This window comes from Schistocerca gregaria, chromosome 9 (assembly GCF_023897955.1).
Source record: "Schistocerca gregaria isolate iqSchGreg1 chromosome 9, iqSchGreg1.2, whole genome shotgun sequence".
NCBI lineage: Eukaryota > Metazoa > Arthropoda > Insecta > Orthoptera > Acrididae > Schistocerca > Schistocerca gregaria.
Window position 1 is genome coordinate 194299312 of NC_064928.1, and position 22518 is coordinate 194321829.

General features: G+C 39.8%; 1 protein-coding gene across 2 annotated transcripts in view; it reads left to right on the plus strand.

The window, feature by feature from the left end:
- LOC126291552 (uncharacterized) overlaps window positions 1–22518 on the plus strand; it is a 75394-nt gene that overhangs the window by 28933 nt on the left and 23943 nt on the right. For both annotated transcript variants that reach the window (XM_049985062.1, XM_049985063.1), the window contains exons 4-6: window positions 5968–6131; window positions 13577–13725; window positions 16251–16500. In XM_049985062.1, coding sequence (XP_049841019.1) covers window positions 5968–6131; window positions 13577–13725; window positions 16251–16500 — 563 coding nt within the window. The remainder of the gene's footprint in view (window positions 1–5967; window positions 6132–13576; window positions 13726–16250; window positions 16501–22518) is intronic.

Sequence of the window (22518 nt, forward strand, 5' to 3'; positions counted from 1 at the left end):
ATCTATGCAAATTGAAGTATCAAAAAATATCAAATCACAGCAGAAATTGAAACTTTTCTGCTTCCCCTTCTTCTATATATCAATAATAATAATAATAATAATAATAATAATAATAATAATAATAATAATAATAATAATAATAAAGAAATATGAAGAAAATCAGTTGGATGCTTTGTGAAATTGTTTGTCTAAAACTAAGAAATAAAATATATTAGACAAACATGTAACCTTCATCTGCATGATGCACAAAATCATGAAGTGCATTACATTTAGAGCAAATGAAGTGTTAGTTGAGAATTTAAAGTTAAATAATCAACTTAGAAGATTGAGTACTAGAGAATTTGTCAGATGGGATTTCACTCAGTGGTCTCCTTATGTCACTAGTGTATCTCATCTGCTGTACATGATTTTGAGAAAGATTCATAGGTGTGTCAAATGTTTCTCTAGTCCATTTTATTTCTTGTTTTTAGACAAATAATTCTACAAAATATTTGACTGTTTTCATTTTATTCCAACGTGTCTCTTGCCTAACGATCGGAACAGTAAAATTAGAAGGGTGTAAACCTGTTTGTCAGGAGATGTTATAGAATGTAGTGGCACCGTGAAGTGAACTTCGCTCACACTAGACAGAATGTCAACATACTGTCTCTTTGCTCTGTCAAACACTGAACATTGAAAGTCAGGTTATGTGGGTCCATCTGTCTTACAAAAAATACTGAATGTAGTGTCAGTATCCGAGCAGTATTTAGGATCTAAAGACTTCTGAAGTAAACCTGTGATGCAGGTCCTAAGAGGGATAACCAACCTCCAAAAATAGAATTATAAAACAATTTTCAAACTAAAGGCCTATAATGCAGCAGTTGAGGTTTAACTATAAAAACTGTACTGTACAATTTATTATGTTATTACTGTTGAGGCCAATGTGACTTCACAAGTAATGGAGGACAACACTTACTCTATTAATCACATTATCCACAGTGATTTTCAATTGGAACAGGTCTTTGCCTCAGAAAGCCATCAGAAGCCCAGTAAGCCTTGGTTTTAGAAATGTCAGCATCGTATCGTATTGTATTGTATCTAGATGTAAAATAGGTTACAGTATTTTTTTTTATTTTTTATTTTTTTTTTCATTGTAAAATAGATGTGGAAATATGTGGCACCATTCATAATGTTTTTAAACAACAAGACCAGGCAAGAAATGGTAAAATTTTGTAAAACTGTGGCTCTTCCAGCACTTTTTCATGGGAGTGAGTGCTGGCTACAAAAGAAGACTAGATAAAGTGTGAAGTCTAGAAATGAGATTTTTCAGAAGAAAAAGACTGCATAAGAACAGACCACATAAAAATGAGTGTGGAAAAACTAAAAGTAGAGCCAATCACCAAATGCTGCAATGAAGAAGAAGAAGAAGAAGAAGAAGAAGAAGAAGAAGGTGATGAGATTAAAAAGAAAAGAATTTTTGTTTGCTATTTCCACTTTTAAATTTCTGTCTTCCTATATCCATCAGTTGGTATTTTATTGTGCTCCATTATTATACAGAAAAATGTCAGTCCTGTTCTACTAACATCTCTATTTTGTTCTTGCATTCTCATCTGCTTTCAGTGACCGGTACAGCTGCAACAGTAATTCTGGTTACTGCAGTGCAATGACAGGTGCAGCTATTGTAACGTTATAATTTGGATGTTGACTATTTTGTTGTCTCATATTGGTGGTGGTGTAATTACTATGATGAAAAGGAAATATTTCTGTAAAAATACATTTGTTTTTAAAGTAAAGGCATTTGAGTATTTCACTTTCTAGGTTCCTGCTAAAGCTCTCCCAGTGGGAGTTTGGCATGACAAGCTAGTGAGCCGCTTGCTATGGTTCCTCTTCTTCTTCTTCTTATTCTTCATCTTCATGAAGTAGGCTGCACAGTCTCTTCCAGAAACTATCTTGTCCTCAGATGCCTATCACTATTATTCAGTGGGTTTCATAAGGCATGGCAATTCTAGGCAAGTGTTGGTGCACTCTTTCTATATGATTACATTCGTTGACTTTGTATTTCTTAATTTTGCCTTCCAAATTGAAAATCTGCAGCACTTGTCTTATTTCTGTGTCTTGTATTTTGTGCATCAGTGTGTGTGCAGCCTATGGTTGCCGTGAGAAATTTCATCCCAACTTAAAATGTAACCAACTGTCATGACTACATTTTTTATTAAGTTTCTTAAGATTGACGACTTGATTGAGGTGTGTAATATGGGTCTGTTGCACTTACTCCACTTAAAATAACATCTGCGCCCAGTTTTATTTAAGTCAGGCAATGTATGTCAAGTTGCATGTTAAAAAAATGCTCAAAATTTTTAGAAGAATTTAATAAAATTACTTCTGGAAACTGAATTAGCTGTTGGTACTTGAGTGCTCATTAGGTTTTGCAGTTTGCTGTAATTCTGCTACAAACACATCATGGTTGTTGAGTGAGCAAGAAATTTTGGAAGCTCAAGAAGAAAAATTGCTCAATAAATCACCTTCCACTTTGTAATCTGTCAAAGAGCTAAAGTAAACTTGAAAAATAAAGATTGAATCTTGTTCTTTTTTTAGTATTTATTACTCTTGATGATACATACATTAGCCTGCATATGTGCCAGCATTGCTTCAAGTAATTGCATAAATGCCCAGTTTTCTAGGCTAGTCTCTGAAGTGTTAACAAGCTGGCTACCTTTTCTCTTTCACACTGTCCTCGAGTGCATTTGAACATCTTGATACGCTTACATGTTTCTTTTGGTCAAATGTTCAAGTGGAGTAAAAATCTTACGCAATGGCTTTTTCGTGAATTTTCATAGCCAAATGAAGAGTGGGATATGGGAAACAGCACTATCAAAAGGAGCAGCATGAGATCTAGTTTTGGAAGGAATAACTAATTAAATAAAATTAATTGATTGTAAGAAATCAGGGTATTCTAGAAAAACTTAGTGGTTTGAGAGAAAATTGAAATACTTCTTAACAGCTGCAGCTAGCTATGTCAATGAAGTGTCAGTATATAAGATCACAGTATAAATTGAAACTTCTGAATAATAATAATAATAATAATAATAATAATAATAATACTGACCAATATTTAAACATATCTTGTGCTTGAAAATAGCTTCTTTTGAAAAAGCTAGTCAAATGATTTGTGAAATGATTTGTCTAAAAGCAACAAATAAAATAGAGAAACATTTGACATATGTGTGAATGACTCTCAAAATCATGTACAGCAAATGAAATGTCAGTTCAGAATTTAAAGTTTAGTATTTAACTTAGACTCTAGAGAGTATTAGAGGATATTTGTCTGGTGGAATTTCACTCAGTGGTCTTCTCATACCATTAATGGCTGAGCATCTCAGCTGCTGTACATTATTTTTGAGCATCACTTAAAGGTGCGTCAAATTCTTTTCTAATGTATTTTATTTCTTACTTTTAGGCAGACCAGTTCACATAACTTTTGACTTTCCAAAAATAAAAAAAAAATTAAAATAAAAATGTTATTCATTAAGTCCTGTGGTTGATACGTGCACTGGCAGCTCTCCTGTTGTATGGCCATTTGAAAACTGAAATGCAGCTAAACGTGTCACTTGTTTTGTATAATACCAAGTATGGTGCATAAGGTAGCACAACATATTTTTACATTGCCCCATTTAGTGTTTGCGTTAAGTATGCCACTAGAGACTGTCACTGCTGATTGTGGTTATCTCTTACACTTATAGCTTTCTGTACCAGAACTGAAGTGTTAGCATTTATCTTCCTGATTGTAAAACAACGAAATAGAGGCTTGGTAGGCTTCTTGTTAAGATTTGACTGTCTAACAGTAGCCGTCATCACATTTACATGACAGCACAGGCTGGTGATCATCACAAGCATGTCGTCGCATCTTACAAAGGCTATCCAGAAAGTAACAAATGTTTTGAAATAAAACAGTGACAGTATGGGATAATCAAATTTTATTATATACATTTTAAAGGTACACGCTTTGGCTATTTTTCTACATACTTACCATTCAAATTGAGGCACTTATCATGGCACAAATTTTTCAATACTGTCCCTAGAAATCTGCTACCTGTAATTGAAACCACTGGTTTTCACCAGCATCCAGTTTGGTGTCAACATCAAAGTGTTGCATATCAAGCAATGTCCTCTTTGCTGAGTAGAGATCGTTGTTGCTCGGTGTCAAATCTGGATCAATGGTGGATGATCAAACACCTTCCATCCAGAACTCCTTGGCTGTTGGGTTGGACTAGCTGTGTGTGAACGTTTGTTGTCATGCAAAGCAAAACTTTTGCACGAAGTTTCCCCCCGATGCCTGTTTTGTATCGCCTGCCTTATCTTTGTTGATATTTCAGCAATACCCCATGAGTTGTGGTGTCACGTTCAAGGAAATCAGAGAATCATTCCCTTACAGCCCAAAAGCACAGTAGCCTTGATATTTCTTACATAGCAGTTGCAAGCACTTCCTTGGGATCTCGAGAGAATTTGTCTGTCCCTATTCCATTGACTGCCTTGTTGTTCCGCAGTTGACATGATTCACCCAAGTTTTGTACGCAGTTAAGATAAAATTGATAACTTCATTAGCATTTTTCTTGTGCCCTTAGAGGAAAGTCAGTGCTGCACGAGTCTTTCTCTTTTTTTAGTCTTCTGTTAGGATTTTGGGAACCAAGCCAACACAAAATTTCTGGTAACCAAGTTTTCAGCCACAGTTTCACACATCAGCTCCTTGAAATTTGGGAAAAATGTTGTGAAAGTTCAGTAATCATGAAATGACAATTTTCACTGATTGTCATTGTTTTCATTGTCAGTCAGTCAAGTCAACGAGGCTTAGGCCTACAACTGCAGTCCTCATTGTGAATGTTGATACAACCATCTTTAAATAGCACACTGGCCTCTCATTCAGGAGGATGAGGATTGAGACCTATGTCCAACCATTCTGATTTAGGTTTTCTGTGCTTTTCCTAAATTGCTTCAGGCAAATGCTGGGATGGTTCCTTTTAAAGGGCACGGCCAGCTTCCTTCCCTAGTCCGACAGGACCGATGACCTCACTTGTTTGGTCCCGTCCCCTGAATAAACCAACCAACCATCTTTAAAATCAATGTGTCATTGCCTCACTTGGCTTTCTCATTATTGCTTTTCTGTACCCCTCGTGAAGGTTACAATACAGTTTACTTGGTTTGCAGTTTTTTGCCCGTTGAAATCTAATTACAGAATGAACCTCACAAGTGGTAGGATTTTCTATTGCAGCATACATTTTAACATGCCACAGAAAGCAAAGTAGCAGAGACAGAGACCATTTGCTGCCACTGCTGGATGAGTACTGAGTGTAGGAATTTCACAGCACCAAGATGGCAGCTGTGGTCCTGCCCACTGCCATGATAGACCAAAATGTCTGTTACTCTCTTGATAGCCCTCGTATATTTGGCCTTGTGGCATTCTGTTGGATTACATGGCCTCCTCTGGCATAACACCTTGATATATCCTTTAGTTCTTCAAATATGCCCATATCACACAAAACTCAAACTGACAATACAGGTTTGACTTTCACCAGTCTCCTAGGCAGTGAACAATAAACTGTTGTTGGAGCCCTACAATATATTGAACATATTACTTACAAAAGTATTGGTGCTGGATTCACAGAAACGTGACAATTTGGAAATATACACGAAGGAAATATGTCACTTTCAATAAACACTGATTTATTGATGCCTTTTTAACAGGATGAACAGTACATTGAAAAGAAAAAAGCAAGTAGTATGAAGGAAAAAATGTAGACAATGCTGTGAAACTGCTTTTGAATGTTAGTCTGAGATGGAGTTACATCAGTTTGGAAATATTGGAAATAATCTCTTCAGTTCAGTTCCTGGCTTCAGTTTCTCTTGGAAAATCTCTCATACCCTGTTGACCAAAATTTTATTAACTTTTTCTGTTTTGCCATTCTGACTATTTCATTGCTTTGTATGTTGCAGATGTATCATTTTGAAGATCCACAACTGTTCTTCTCACTTAAACACCTACAGCCAAGGCAGAAGGTGAAATTTGTGCAGTATCTTGGCCATGGCTTACCCAAGAGGAGACTGTATAGTATATTTACCAGATTTATAAATCTGTACAGAGCAAAATGGGTAGGAAGGTTAGTAGGCCATATCACTTCTTTTTTTCCACCTGTTTGGCTTTTATGTGTGTATGTGTCCGTGTGTGTGTATTTTTGTCTGTTATTTCTATCTCGTGCTCTTGTTTCATTGTATCCCAGGTTCTAAGTAATATTCGCTGTGCAACTGACTTCAGCACAAAGGTTTCAATTTGATGAAAATTTTTCAAGGCAGGCATTCTTTTTATAAAGTTGGAGAAATAAGTGTTGGAGATCACTATGAAAATAAATTAAAACTGATGCATTTTCTGTAGGCTTGTGGCAGGCTTCAGATTTATGAAATTGATTCAACTACACAGGAGCATATTGTATTAATCTGAATGTGGTATTTGTATTGAATAACATGACACAATTTCAAAGACTTAACTGGTCTCATACAGATACGACTGTGTACCTATACCAAAGTGATAAGTAAAAATGTCTACCAAGGCCGGGAATCGAACCCAGGTCCGCTGCTTACTAGACAGGTGCATTAGCCACTAAGCCACCTTGGTGCAGCTGTTCACACAACTACACGGATTACCCTGGCACACCTTCCTCCTCAATCAAAATTCTTACTGTCATCCCAGTCTACTTTAAATTCCCCTTTACACATGATCAGAATTGCTCGGGCTGTCCATGTTCTCAGGAATTGTCATTTCAATTGTATAAGTACCTGCACCTGGGTTTCAGGCTGGATCCCCCATTTACATTTGAAGCCAAGGTGCTGTTCCTGAACAGACAGAATCATGGCAATTCTGTTCATGTGTAAGGAGGAGTTTAAAGTAGACTAACATGGCAGTGAGAATTTGGATCGAGGAGGGGTGCGTGCCAGGATAATCCTCACAGTTGTGTGAACCGCTGTCCTAAGATGGCTTAGTGGTGGACACGCCTGCCTAGTAAGCAGGGGCCCCAGATCAATTCCTGGCCTTTGTGAAAATTTTCACACACTGCTTCCATCTATATACGTTAAATTGAATATTTTCTCTTTTTAAATACTTAGCTGCACCATTTTTTTTTTTTAATAAACATTCCATGCGGAAAAAATATATCTAAAAACAAAGATGATGTGACTTACCAAATGAAAGCGCTGACAGGTTGATAGATACACAAACATACACACAAAATTCAAGCTTTCGCAACCAACGGTTGCTTCATCAGGAAAGGGGGAAGCAGAGGGAAAGGCAAAAAGATGAGGGTTTTAAGGTAGAGGGTAAGGAGTCATTCCAATCCCGGGAGCGGAAAGACTTGCCTCAGGGGGAAAAAAGACAGGTATACACTCGCATACACACACACATCCATCTGCACATACACAGTCACAAGCAGACATATTTATATTACGAATTATATGTTAATTGTTTTTATAGATTGCTGATAAAGTCCCACTGTCATTTCGAAAAATCTCAACTAGGAAACTAAAATATTATGAGGAGGATAGATTGCTAGGGGTAGCGTCTTTGATTCATAATCAGAACGTCATTGGTCCCGGGTTCGATCCCCGCCACTGCCTAAATTTTGATAAATAATCAGCATTGGCGGCCGAAGACTTCCGGCATAAGAAGTAGGCCTCATTCTGCCAACGGCCTTGTCAAAGAGGGCAGAGGAGCAGATAGAGGTTGAGGGCACTCTCTTGTCCTAGGGGTGGGAAATTGCCCCTAAAGGCGGAAGAATCACCAATGATCAACAACATGAGGATGCAGAAGGCAATGGAAACAACTGCATTAAAGACACGTAACGTGTATCCACAGGGCATGTGGCCTGTAGTTGAAGAAGTGTCATGATGATCTCTCCATTGGCAAAAGATTCCGGAATAGTCCCCCATTCGGATCTCCGGGAGAGGACTGCCAAGGGGGAGGTTACCATGAGAAAAAGATTGATTAATCAACGAAACGGTAATGTTCTAAGAGTCGGAGCGTGGAATGTCAGGAGCTTGAACGTGGTAGGGAAACTATAAAATCTGAAAAGGGAAATGCAAAGGCTCAATCTAGATATAGTGGGGGTCAGTGAAGTGAAGTGGAAGGAAGACAAGGATTTCTGGTCAGATGAGTATCGGGTAATATCAACAGCAGCAGAAAATGGTATAACAGGTGTAGGATTCGTTATGAATAGGAAGGTAGGGCAGAGGGTGTGTTACTGTGAACAGTTCAGTGACCGGGTTGTTCTAATCAGAATCGACAGCAGACCATCACCGACAACGATTGTTCAGGTGTACATGCTGACGTCGCAAGCTGAAGATGAACAGATAGAGAAAGTGTATGAGGATATTGAAAGGGTAATGCAGTATGTAAAGGGGGACGAAAATCTAATAGTCATGGGCGACTGGAATGCAGTTGTAGGGGAAGGAGTAGAACAAAAGGTTACAGGAGAATATGGGCTTGGGACAAGGAATGAAAGAGGAGAAAGACTAATTGAATTCTGTAACAAGTTTCAGATAGTAATAGCGAATACCCTGTTCAAGAATCACAAGAGGCGGAGGTATACTTGGAAAAGGCCGGGAGATACGGGAAGATTTCAATTAGATTACATCATAGTCAGACAGAAATTCCGAAATCAGATACTGGATTGTAAGGCGTACCCAGGAGCAGATATAGACTCAGATCACAATATAATAGTATTGAAGAGTAGGCTGAAGTTCAAGACATTAGTCAGGAAGAATCAATATGCTAAAAAGTGGGATACGGACGTTCTAAGGAATGACGAGATACGTTTGAAGTTCTCTAACGCTATAGACACAGCAATAAGGAATAGCGCAGTAGGCAACATAGTTGAAGAGGAATGGACATCTCTAAAAAGGGCCATCACAGAAGTTGGGAAGGAAAACATAGGTACAAAGAAGGTAGCTGCGAAGAAACTATGGGTAACAGAAGAAATACTTCAGTTGATTGATGAAAGGAGGAAGTACAAACATGTTCCGGGAAAATCAGGAATACAGAAATAAAAGTTGCTGAGGAATGAAATAAATAGGAAGTGCAGGGAAGCAAAGACGAAATGGCTGCAGGAAAAATGTGAAGACATCGAAAAAGATATGATTGTCGGAAGGACAGACTCAGCATAATGGAAAGTCAAAACAACCTTTGGTGACATTAAAAGCAACAGTGGTAACATTAAGAGTGCAACGGGAATTCCACTGTTAAATGCAGAGGAGAGGGCAGATAGGTGGAAAGAATACATTGAAAGCCTCTATGAGGGTGAAGATTTGTCTGATGTGATAGAAGAAGAAACAGGAGTCGATTTAGAAGAGATAGGGGATCCAGTATTAGAATCGGAATTTAAAAGAGCTTTGGAGGACTTACGGTCAAATAAGGTAGAAGGGATAGATAATATTCCATCAGAATTTCTAAAATCATTGGGGGAAGTGGCAACAAAACGACTATTCACGTTGGTGTGTAGAATATATGAGGCTGGCGACATACCATCTGACTTTCGGAAAAGCATCATCCACACAATTCCGAAGCCGGCAAGAGCTGACAAATGTGAGAATTATCGCACAATCAGCTAAGCTGCTTACAAGAATAATATACGGAAGAATGGAAAAGAAAATTGAGAATGCGCTAGGTGACGATCAGTTTTGCTTTAGGAAAAGTAAAGGCACGAGAGAGGCAATTCTGACGTTACGGCTAATAATGGAAGCAAGGCTAAAGAAAAATCAAGACACGTTCATAGGATTTGTCGACCTGTAAAAAGCGTTCGACAATTTAAAATGGTGCAAGCTCTTCAAGGTTCTGAAAAAAGTAGGGGTAAGCTATAGGGAGAGATGGTTCATATGCAATATGTACAACAACCAAGAGGGAATAATAAGAGTGGACGATCCAGAAGGAAGTGCTCGTATTAAGAAGGGTGTAAGACAAGGCTGTAGCCTTTCGCCCCTACTCTTCAATCTGTACATCGAGGAAGCAATGATGGAAATAAAAGAAAGGTTCAGGAGTGGAATTAAAATACAAGGTGAAAGGATATCAATGATACGATTCGCTGATGACATTGCTATCCTGAGTGAAAGTGAAGAAGAATTAAATGATCTGCTGAACGGAATGAACAGTCTAATGAGTACACAGTATGGTTTGAGAGTAAATCGGAGAAAGACGAAGGTAATGAGAAGTAGTAGAAATGAGAACAGCGAGAAACTTAACATCGGGATTGATGGTCACGAAGTCAATGAAGTTAAGGAATTCTGCTATCTAGGCAGTAAAATAACCAATGACGGACGGAGCAAGGAGGACATCAAAAGCAGACTCGCTATGGCAAAAAAGGCATTTCTGGCCAAGAGAAGTCTACTAATATCAAATACCGGGCTGAATATGAGGAAGAAACTTCTGAGGATGTACGTCTGGAGTACAGCATTGTATGGTAGTGAAACATGGACTGTGGGAAAACCGGAACAGAAGAGAATCGAAGCATTTGAGATATCGTGCTATAGACGAATGTTGAAAATTAGGTGGACTGATAAGGTAAGGAATGAGGAGGTTCTACGCTGAATCGGAGAGGAAAGGAATATGTGGAAAACACTGATAAGGAGAAGGGACAGGATGACAGAACACATGCTAAGACATGAGGGAATGACTTCCATGGTACTAGAGGGAGCTGTAGAGGGCAAAAACTGTAGAGGAAAACAGAGATTGGAATACGTCAAGCAAATAATCGAGCACGTAGGTTGCAAGTGCTACTCTGAGATGAAGAGGTTAGCACAGGAAAGGAATTCATGGCGGGCTGCATCAAACCAGTCAGTAGACTGATGACAAAAAGATTGCTACTTGCAATGTAGGGGAGATGTTGAGTTGCAGGCAGGCATACTTTTTAGCTCTTGGCCAAGAGGTTCACTTATGAAGTAGAAACACTTGTACAGCTCAGACACATGACCACTGTCTGTGACCACTGTGCGTAGATTGAGTCATAACTATGCCTGATGGAGCAGCAATTTTGTGAGGGTGGTTGCAGGTAAGGAGGCAGCATGAGGTGGGGAAGGGGGATAACAGGGTGGGGTGGGGGCAGCTGTAGTGCTGCTTGTGAATGTGTGCAGAGACGTGGTGGGGCAGGGTAGGACTACTAAGTGCAGTTGTGAGGTTTGAGGGGAGTGGGGATGGGGAAGGGAAAAGGGCTAGTGGGCACATTGGCCAAATAAAAGGCTGTGTTGTGCTGGAGAGGGAATAGGAGGAGGGAGAGGTAAGTGGAAGACAGGGACCAGTGAAACGTGGAAACTATTGGAGACAGAGCATTGTGGCTTGCTGTAAAATGTTTAGTAGCTGCCAAAGTTCTTTTGGTTTTACCAAAATTTAAATGTGTGTCCCACTCATCGCTTGTTGTACGTCAATGCGATATTAGAGTGCTGCCCATATATGGGTGAGCACTGAAGCATTAACAGTTCTGATTGCTTCATGGATTCTTGCACGGAGGACAGCCATGTTTTTTTCTGGCGTTCTGCACGCATGGTCCTTGGTGTAACCCTACAAAAAATGTCTAGTGGCGGGTTGTAGGGAGTGAATCGAGGTCCTGCTATTCAAACATCATGACCCATTCATTTTATGGACAATCGATCTTTCTTCATGGAATTCACATGATGCACGATGAATTTACTTTTGATTGCTGTGTTGAAATGGAGCTTGCACTCTGTCAGTGCATGCTTGAGATATGGGGGACGCCGACTTTGGAGGAGGTCTTAGACATTACCTGCCTCCGAAGTTCTTGAACTGTCTTATTAGGCTAGTTTTTGGTAGTGGTTCCCTCCCATACTGTTGTCAATAATTCAACAATATGGTCTTCACAGATTTGGAGTCTGCATACCACATGACACATTGTGCCTTCTCGTGTTCTGTTACCATTTTTAAGTAGTCCGCACCAAATATTTAACAGACAAAGAAACAAGAACCTCTTTGTGAGCTCCTAAACATTTTACAGCCAATTTTGTTTCTAATAGATCCCAAGTTATGATTTTTTTGAAATAATAGGACGACTTTGGATGCCCTGTATATTAGTACTTCTGTAAGACTGCTTCTTTAATAACACAGATCCTTACTTTACTCTTTTGAAATAAGCAGAAACAAGGATTTCTGGAGGTGGCTACCTCTGGCCATTAGTGCGCTCTGGAGATTTAGTGAGTAACTCAAACATTACTCCTGGAGAACACTGTAAGTTCATCAGATTAGTAAACACTAGAATATGGACCACTCTGTCGGTGCTTACACTGCTGTCAGTTTGCTCACGGAATATGCAGTGTGTGATGAAAAGGAGAATGAAGACAGCACCGCATTAGGGAAGTAGACATACTCATCTGCGAGCCAAATGGTTATGGCAGGGAATAACAGGGTCCAAACAATTGTCAAGAAAATCGCTAAGTATTCCAGATCGTCATAAATAAGTCTACCAAAGGTCACAAAGTACACATCAGGGTGCTGAGACAAGTGAGACCTGATGCTGTGGGCAGGCTTTAGACATGTTGCTGTTGTTCACCCACATTACCTGGTGTTGTCAGATATATAACCTGGCCAACTCGCTAGACATAAGTGTAGTCATATCGATTGATTCAGAACTATTCAGATTTTTTGGTAATTACAATATTTCATAATATTTAACAGTCAAAAAGATGTTGATAAATGAAAACTGCACTAGTGTTTCCTCACGTAAGGCAGCTGTGGTTCTGCTGACTTTTGTTTAGCAAATACAGAATTCCACTATAAAGTTTACTTGAGTAAACTTATTTCTTTATATTTTTAATTTCAGAACTGTGTCATACTGGTTTAGGAAACACTTATGCTTGTAGGATTATGCCATTTCCTTTCACAATATAGGCATGAGAGCACCAGTATTACACAAAATACTGTGTGAATGTGAACAGTTTCAGTTTAAACAGATATGGCACATTATTGAGCTGTACAATATAGAATACAAGAAGTGTTGGTACCTACTGTGCTGTGAGATGTCACCAGTAGCAAAACGTGCTCTGGAAAATGAACACCCAATTGCTTATAACGCAGCATCTTTCATTAAATGAAAAAATGGTTTGTGAGATAGTGTCCTAAAAAAAAGCATCAGAGTTACAGTTTCTGAAACTCCTTCAATAAATCCTGCAGCTGGTTGAAGAGGGTGTGGCAGTCTTGAAATGAAAACTTTGCCTTACATGGCCTTAATGACGTATTGGGCAGTAGCACTGCTGACTAAGGTCAGCAGCAACAGTTCGTGACAGTCAGCACATGACACTGGCCGAGAGCACTCAGCTGAAAGCTCATGGCTTTCTAACCATTTGACACAGCTAGAAGCTTAGGAGAATTTTATCAGTACATATCACTGTGAAGCCATATATTCGTACCTATTTCCTAACTTTTTGGATGACTAATTGGAAGTAACACATTTTAGCACTCTTAGAACTGCCATTTAATCCTTTTCCATCTACATTGTACACACTTGAATGATTTGAGAAATATTTTGTGCTAATCAAACTGGCTTGTGTCTGTCCACAGGTTCACAAAGCATGAGGACAAGCTAATAAAAATGTATATGGAGACGAAGGGAAAAAACAAGTACAAGGAACTTGCAAAAATCCTTGGTAGGGACAGGATGTCAGTCTACAGGAGGTGTGTGCTTCTGGCCAAGAATGGAGAAATGCCGGGTAAGATTCTGTTGGTGTTCACTTGTTGCCTTTATCCAGCAAGGCGTTAGGTAGATTACATGTAGGGTAACCTGTCACTTCTCTAGTAGAAAAAAATTATTGTTCTAGTAGTAGCAGTCTTCAGTCCAAAAAGTGGCTTGATGCAGCTGTCCATACCGTTCAATCCTGTGTAAGTCTCATCATCTTAGAGTAGCTACTGCAGCCTACATCCTTCTGAACCTGCTTACTGTATTCATCTCTTGGTCTCCCTCTACAATTTTTATGCTTTACATTTCCCACCAATACAAAGTTGATAATTCCTTGATGCCTCAGGATGTGTCCTATCAACCAGTCACTTTTACTAGTCAAGTAGTGGCACAAATTTCTTCTTTCCCAAATTCAGTTCAGTACCTCATTTGTTATTGAATATTCCCATCTAATCTTCAACATTCTTCTGTAGCGCCACATGGCAAAAGCTGCTTCTATCTTTTTGTCTAAACTGCTTATTGTACAAATTTCACTTCCATACAAGACTACACACCAGACAAATACCTTCACAAAAGGGTTTGTAACATGTAAACTTGCATTAGATATTAATAAATCCTTGTTTTTCAGATTTTTTTTCTTATATAGTCAATCTACATTTTATATCCCCTCTTCTTTGGCTATCATCAATTACTTTGCTGCCCAAATAGCACAAGTCATCTACTACTTTCATTATTTCCCATTCCAGTTTCCTCAACATCACCTGATGTAATCAGACTACATTCTGTTACCCTTGTTTTACTTTTACTGGATTTGTTTTACAATCTCTCCTTAAGACACTATCCACTATTATCTAAAGTGAATGTGGAGAGGAGGAAAGGAAAGAGAAGCAACTAATGTCAGCTGCATTGGGGGTTTATACAGTGTCAGAAGCAATGAGTGAAAAATGGAGCTGGACCAGGACTTGAACCCAGGATCTCCTGCTTGCTAGGCAGATGAGTTAACGATTGCACCACCCAGACAGTATTTGTTGCCCCCTGTGGGCTCACAATGTTTTGGTGAGTTCGTGCTTGGCTACCGTGGACCCCCAGTCTTTGAAGCACCTCTTCCCTTTCTGTGCTGCCTGTCCATCCTCCTGCTCTTCTTTTTCCCCTCCCTTGGGGAACTTGTCTTGGATATTTTCAGGGATGCTTGTTGCACTTCAGATAGCCTGGCATTGCAACAGCCTCTCATCTGTTTTTCTTTCTTTCTTCATTCTCCATATTCTCCTCTTCCTCTGCTTTGGTATTTGAGGTTTCTCTTTGTTTCTGCTTCCTCCCTTTGCACTCCTGAAGGTGGTCCCATATATTTGACACGTAACAGGTGACTGGGTAATGCGTAATTCTCAACCACAAGTACACAGTTAGGGTTTGTACGTACAACCTGGTAAAGACCAAGGCCCATGGTGGGGGATTGTCTGAGCTGTGTGATGAAAATAATGAGGTGGCACATAAGTCTACAGTCTTTTTTTCATTATGCAGAGATAGCGTTTCTGACAGACTTTATCCTGTTCTGTAGAAACATAGTGTGAAGTGTGTTTTCTGACCACCAATTAAGATTAGAGGCCTTTTAGGTTCTGTTCTTGCAGTGCTGGCATGTTACGACATTGGTCAGACACATCAGGACTGTGGAGGACCAGTGTATTGATCATAAGTGCCACACACACTGAAAAAATAACAAGGAAATCTGCTATTGTAGTACATTGCATTGGTACCAGACATCTTATGGAATCCAGAATGAGATTTTCACTCTGCAGCGGAGTGTGCGCTGATATGAAACTTCCTGGCAGAAGTAAAGCTGTGAGAACGGCCGTGAGTCGTGCTTTGGTAGCTCAGATGGTAGAGCACTTGCCCGCGAAAGGCAAAGGTCGCGAGTTCGAGTCTCGGTCGGGCACACAGTTTTAATCTGCCAGGAAGTTTCATCTTATGGAATGTAATAGAGTTTCTGTTACGCACTTCCGGTTGCTTGGACAGTGTTGTTAAGGTTGCAGTTGAGGTTGAGTTAGCCAGGTATCTTGTAAATAGAGGTGGAGGTTTTTGCCCAATTTCTGCTCGTTGTCCTGCTCTTTCTCTATCCATACAGAGGGTAAAGTTAATTCCACTCCCTCACACATTGGTAGTTGACATTAGCTACCAATAACTTTTGATTCTGGATCTATCTTGTGTGTGTAGGTACTAGCTATTTAGGTTGTGTGGTGGTGCTAGTTGTTGACTGTGCGCGCCTGCGCCCTATTCTGGGTTACAGTTCTTAGTTGGAATAGCCGTATCTACTGAAGGCTTAAATTTCCTCACTCACTGCTCCCTTGTATTTATGCCTTGACTGTGGTGAGGTGTTCCTGTTGAAATGTCAGCAGTTGTTGTAAACATCACCTGGCTACTGTCCCATAAGTTATTTAAACGTTTTATGTGTCGGCAGAAACTAAAACACTTTGTGACTTTTCTTTTCCATCCCAACACTTAATCTGTGTCATTTGCCACCACTACCCCTTGTATTATTGATGAAACTGTATTTTTGTTTTTCAGAAAAAATTGTTTGGACATACGAAAAAGTGGAGGAAATGGTGCGTCTGCTGGTAACTGTCTGCGGTGTTGACCATGTGGAGGAATTTCGTGGACATCTGAATATCAAACATCAATTTTGGGATCTTGTTGGCATTCGTATGGGTTTACCGAAAGCTCGTCTAGTTCGCTTCTGGAGGTGCAAGCTATATACACAGATTTTTGCAAAGAGACCCATCACTCGTAATGATGTATGCATTCACATAATTAATTGGTAAGCTGCACATATGTGAGAAAAGTCTGTTTTTTGTATATTTCAGTTTGAATTTTAATCAGTCTCAGTTGTTATACCTTACACACACACACACACACACACACACACACACACACACACACACACACACACACCTGCCTGTGCCTGTATATGTGTGGATGGATATATATGCGAGTGTATACTTGTTCTTTTTCCCCCTAAGGTAAGTCTTTCCGCTCCTGGGATTGGAATGACTCTTTACCTCTCCCTTAAAACCCACATCCTTCTGTCTTTCCTTCTCCTGCCCTCTTTCCAGATGAAACAACCCTGGGTTGCGAAAGCTTAAAATTTGTGTGTGTGTTTGTGTGTTTTTATTGTGACAAGTTTTTTGAACTCATCGTTGTTCAAATTTTTGACCACCAAGAAACTTTTTCATGTGCAGAAAGAGAAGGAAGTTGCTAGGGGTAAGATCAGAACTGTATGGGAGGGGGGAGTCAGACTGGTTCCAGCCAAAGGTCTGCAAGAGGTGATGTCTTGTCAGCAGTGAGAGTACTAGAACTGTCATGAATCAAAACAATACAGTTTCCGAGCTGTCTCCAGTGCTTATTTTGTATTGTGTGATGCAGTTTCAAAAGTCCCACAGTAAACATTTTCATTTATTTTTCACCTCACAGTAAAAAATGCACCAGGAGATTGCTGTGTCTATCCCAAAAGGCTGTGCACGTGACCTTTTGAGGTGTGAAGATGATTGTCTGCTGAAGTCCCCATTGGTGATGCCGTGTGCCTCCATTCTGTTGATTGTTAAGATTGAGTGTTATTAAAGTGACCCATGCTCATCTCCAGTCATGCTCTTGCTTATAAAATCATCACAATTTTTGTTGTAACATGCATGGACCAGGTACTGTTTCCTTTTTTGTGCCCTGTTAGTTTTTGGCCCCCAACGAACAGAAAGCTTTTGATAATTTAGTTTTTCAGAAAGTTTCATGAAGAAGGGATCTTGAAATTTGTGCAGAGTTCTTAGGATGATGGGATGTTTTAAACTATTTTCCTCTGAGTTCTTAAACTGTACAGACCAATTCTTCATTATCTAAACATGGATGCCCCCTTTGTTAGTAATCAATCAGTTGATCATGTCCATTGAATTGTCAGACCCTTCTTTTTACCGTTGCCTCAATGATCTGTTTCTCTGTAAACCTCACAAATCTGTTGATGAATGTCGACAGGTTTACTGTTTTTGACGATCAGGAAGTGAATTACAGAGCAAATCCCATAACTGGTAGGATTTTTAACCAACTTCACCATTCTAAACAAGAACTATAGAACATAAACAACAGACGGAATATAAACTGGTGTTACCTCCTCCTTGACTCAAAGCAACTACTAGTGCTCCCGTGGAAAGAAATACATATGGAACTTACTTTCTGGATGTACATTGTACATTGTTTGTAACATGCAGAGAGATCTAAAGTTTCAAAAGTTAAGTTGGAACTTCTTATATACCCTCCTATTTAGAGCTAAATAGACAGCTACAACAGTGCTATTAATTCAAGACAGTTTAGTGGTACATACTGTTCAGACAGGAGAAATATAAAGAAACTTAATAAATACTCAGCTGACAAAGTGGGCATGTTCTTTTAGATTGGTGAGAGGTTCAGTTTGTGATTCAAACTGTGGGATGAAATACCATCTTTCATGTCTCAAAAACATGTATTGTCTCATTATCGATTATAATATGAATATTGCGCAAAACACTGGTTGAAATATAGTGCATCTTAGCCTCAAAACCTGACTAATACATTCTCCAGTCCTTATATAACTGAGTAACAGTTATAAATAAGTTTTTCAATTATTGTTTTATTAGTAGCTGTTATTTTTTAGCGAAAATGGTATAAATTTTTTCAAAATAAAATTCAGTTGCCAGCTGCACAGTTGTAATATTTGTTTCACTTAACTGATTCTGATAGATTCATCTGTTTTCTTTGGAAGTCTAAAACTGTAGGAATGTACAAATATGAGGAGCATTCAAGTTCTAAGGCCTCCGATTTTTTTTTTCTCCGGACTGGAAAGAGATAGAAACAAGCGCATTGTTTTAAAATGAGGCCGCGTTCATTGTCATTACGTCCCAGAGATGGCAGCACCGTACGACAGATGGAATTTTACTGCCAGAGGAGAGAATGAGAACTGTTTTAAATACTTAAAGTGGCGATGTTTTCCTTACTTGAACAGCGTGCAATCATTCGTTTTCTGAATTTGCTTGGTGTGAAACCAAATGAAATTCATCGACAGTTGAAGGAGACGTGGTGATGGAGCTATGGATGTGTCGAAAGTGCGTTCGTGGCTGTGACAGTTTAATGAAGGCAGAACATCGTGTGACAATAAACCAAAACAACCTCGGGCTCGCACAAGCCGGTCTGATGACATGACTGAGAAAGTGGAGAGAATTGTTCTGGGGGATCGCCGAATGACTGTTGAACAGATTGCCTCCAGATTTGGCATTTCTGTGGGTTTTGTGCACACAATCCTGCATGACGACCTGAAAATGCGAAAAGTGTCATCCAGGTGGGTGCCATGAATGCTGACGGACGACCACATGGCTGCCCGTGTGGCATGTTGCCAAGCAATGTTAACGCGCAACGACAGCATGAATGGGACTTTCTTTTCGTCGGTTGTGACAATGGATAACACGTGGATGCCATTTTTCAATCCAGAAACAAAGCACCAGTCAGCTCAATGGAAGCACACAGATTCACTGCCACAAAAAAAATTTCGGGTAACCGCCAGTGCTGAAAAAATGATGTCCAAGTTCTGGGACAGCGAGGGCGTAATCCTTACCCATTGTGTTCCAAAGGGCACTATGGTAACAGGTGCATCCTACGAAAATGTTTTGAAGAACAAATTCCTTCCTGCACTGCAACAAAAGCAGCCGGGAAGGGTTGTGCGTGTGCTGTTTCACCAAGACAACGCACCCGCACATCGAGCTAACGTTGCGCAACAGTTTGTTCGTGATAACAAATTTGAAGTTATTCCTCATGCTCCCTACTCACCTGACCTGGCTCCTAGAGACTTTTGGCGTTTTCCAACAACGAGACACTCTCCGTGGCCGCACATTTACCAGTTGTGCTGCTATTGCCTCAGCGATTTTCCAGTGGTCAAAACAGACTCCTAAAAAAGCCTTCGCCACAGCAATGGAATCATGGTGTTAGCGTTGTGAAAAACGTGTACGTCTGCAGGGCGATTATGTCGAGAAGTAACGCCAGTTTCATCGATTTCGGGTTAGTTGTTAATAAGGAAAAAAAATCGGAGGCCTTAGAACTTGAATGCACCTTGTAATTAGAGCATGTTCCTAAATCTGTGTGAAGTATGAGAAGTGTGTTAAAAAGGTGTACTCAGGATTGGTTTCGCACATTTCAATGCCTTCGTCAAGAAAGCAGAATGCCACAATATATCTATGGTTTAACCAACACATGTACACTTTGCTATATCTCTTACAATTATGCTTTGTTGATTAAAGTATTGACGTCTGCTAAACCAATATTAAGTTTTTGTTACAAAGGTGGGGCCCAGAAGTTTCAGTAATAAATTTTTCTAACATCATTTATGCAATATTTTCAGAACTTTTCAAAGTATTCACCTCCTGCTTAAATATGCTGTTGCCAACACTTCATTCAATCATTGAAGGTTCCTTCAATGCAGTTGTTGAAGCTGCTTTTACTACATCCAGTGTCCCATACTGAGTTCCTTTCAGGTTCTTTTGATTCTTGAGGACAAAAAGCAGTCCGCTAGTGGCAGACCGGGATGTATGGCAGCAGGAGCTGCGTTGCCACACCCATTTTGACCAGCAACTCGGAGACAATGAGCACGGTGTGGCTTGATGCATTGTCATGGTGCACGATCCAATTGTTACGAACTTTTTTTCAGATGTCAAACCCAATTGTGTAACCATTTGAGCACTGTCCTTGTGGCACAAATTCACTGTGAACTACACTTTCTCTGCCAACAAAACACAGCGAGCATTGCTTTGATTTGCTATTTGGTCATGGTTACTTTCTTGAGGCGAGAGACTCCTTGGTGTGCTACTTGCTGCTCTGATGTTTTGTTTTGAGATTGTACTAAAAAAATCCATGTCTCATTTCTTTTGATCACTGTGTCCAAAAAGTCTGGGCTCGTTTCATAGTGCTCATGCAATTCCTGGCAACAAACGCTGCACCTTCATCCCACTCGTCAGTACTTTTGGCACCATTTTCACGCAGACCTTTTTCATTTAAAGATCCACAGTTAAAATGTCATGAAAGGTTGCTTTTGGATCTTCTGCAGTCATCCAAACACTTCATCATTGGTTCTTGTCCACAACACGGTGCACATTTTGCACAAAGTTATCTGTGATGTCAATGGGTGTCCCGAGCAGCATTGATTGACTCCAGATCTTCCCCGAACCTTTTGTGCCACATAAAAGTTTGGCTTTGTTTCCTTACTGCATCACAATACTCTTCCCAAAGCATTTCAAGCATCTCTGCCCCATTTTTGACCAGTTTCACAAAGAATTGCATAACACTGCTCCAAAAACCAGTCCAGTTTTTCTCGACGAGGGTGCATTGAGTGTGACCCTGCCTCAACAACTGCCCGCATTCGGCTGTCACTAGTATCATTTCAAAGCTTACATTCCCCACCAACTACTCCACCCAGAGCTCCATCCTGCCACCCAGCGTTGCCAACTACCAAAAATCATTCCGGGAACTTTTAGGACAGACACTGTGTGCTTCTTATACTTTACATACATGTATGGCCATGTTCGAATGGTTTAAGTATTCCTAAATTGTATAGACTTTCCAAGATGACAAATTAATCTGTTGAAACCATTTCTTGATTGCCCCTGTGACCAAGCACTAGGTATCTGCTCGAGAAAATGAGTGAATGGTAGAACGTTATGACTGTTGTTTACAGGGACTTAGTAACTATGTGGAAAAATAGTGTCGTGTATCTGTGTGTAGTGTAGCACTCAATAAAACTTACTTGGTCTGCCTTAATAATGTATTGCAAAATTAAACAATAGAAACTCCAGGTGGGAATATCAACATAGAAAAAGACAGATTGCTACTTAATGTAAACAATAATCCAGAGTGCTGATAGTCATCTGTAGCCAAGCATGTAGTGTTTAACTAGTATGAAAAGCATCCCCATTCTATGTCCGTTGTCTCCTCACCCCTCTCTCTGTCCACCATCTACTATATCCATCTCAACCTTACCCCACCCTCTCACAAGTCGATGTTGATGGGACATTAAACCCCAATCTTCCTCCTTTTTTCTCCCAGCTCTGCCCATGCCCACTATTAGCCCTTGCAAAACAGGTCAGTAAAGTAGGTCAATACTGCTGACACAACACACCTGTTATGCAAGGTATAGCCTGCACTCAGGTGCTAGTAAACCTTTTCTTGCCCCCTGACATATAGGCTGCCCTGCAAAGCATGTCAGTAAAGAAAGCTGATACTATTCCCACACAACATGCCTGTCGTACAGGGCAGTCTATAATTTTTTTGCCCACATCTCTGCTCCTGTCAGAGCTAGGAGGTTATAAACCACACATTGCTGATACTTACGAAGTTTTCTGTTTGTGTGCCAAATTTGGTTGAAACCTATCCAGGGGTTTATGAGGAGACCCTAAACACATTTACCAGAATAAAAATGTTGTTTATTATCAATTAATATCTGATACATAAATGTGAAATGTCTTATTTTTAAATGAAGAAAATAAATACACTGCCTGACAAAGTGAAGCACCCCAAAGACATGGTCAGACTACAATTGTAACTTTATACACATGCACTCATCATTGGGTATGTAAATCATTAGAGCTGCAATCCCCTGGGACATGTAGAACAGCCACAATAATGCATTAGTGTTAATATTGCTAGCCAGGCCTGTTAGGCTACACAGTGATAGGCCAAAACATTATGATCACTGCCCACCGCAACACTTGAATCCACCTGATGGCATTGCAGGCACGTGACATGGTAACAAAATTATGTAAAGCGAGCAGGCACA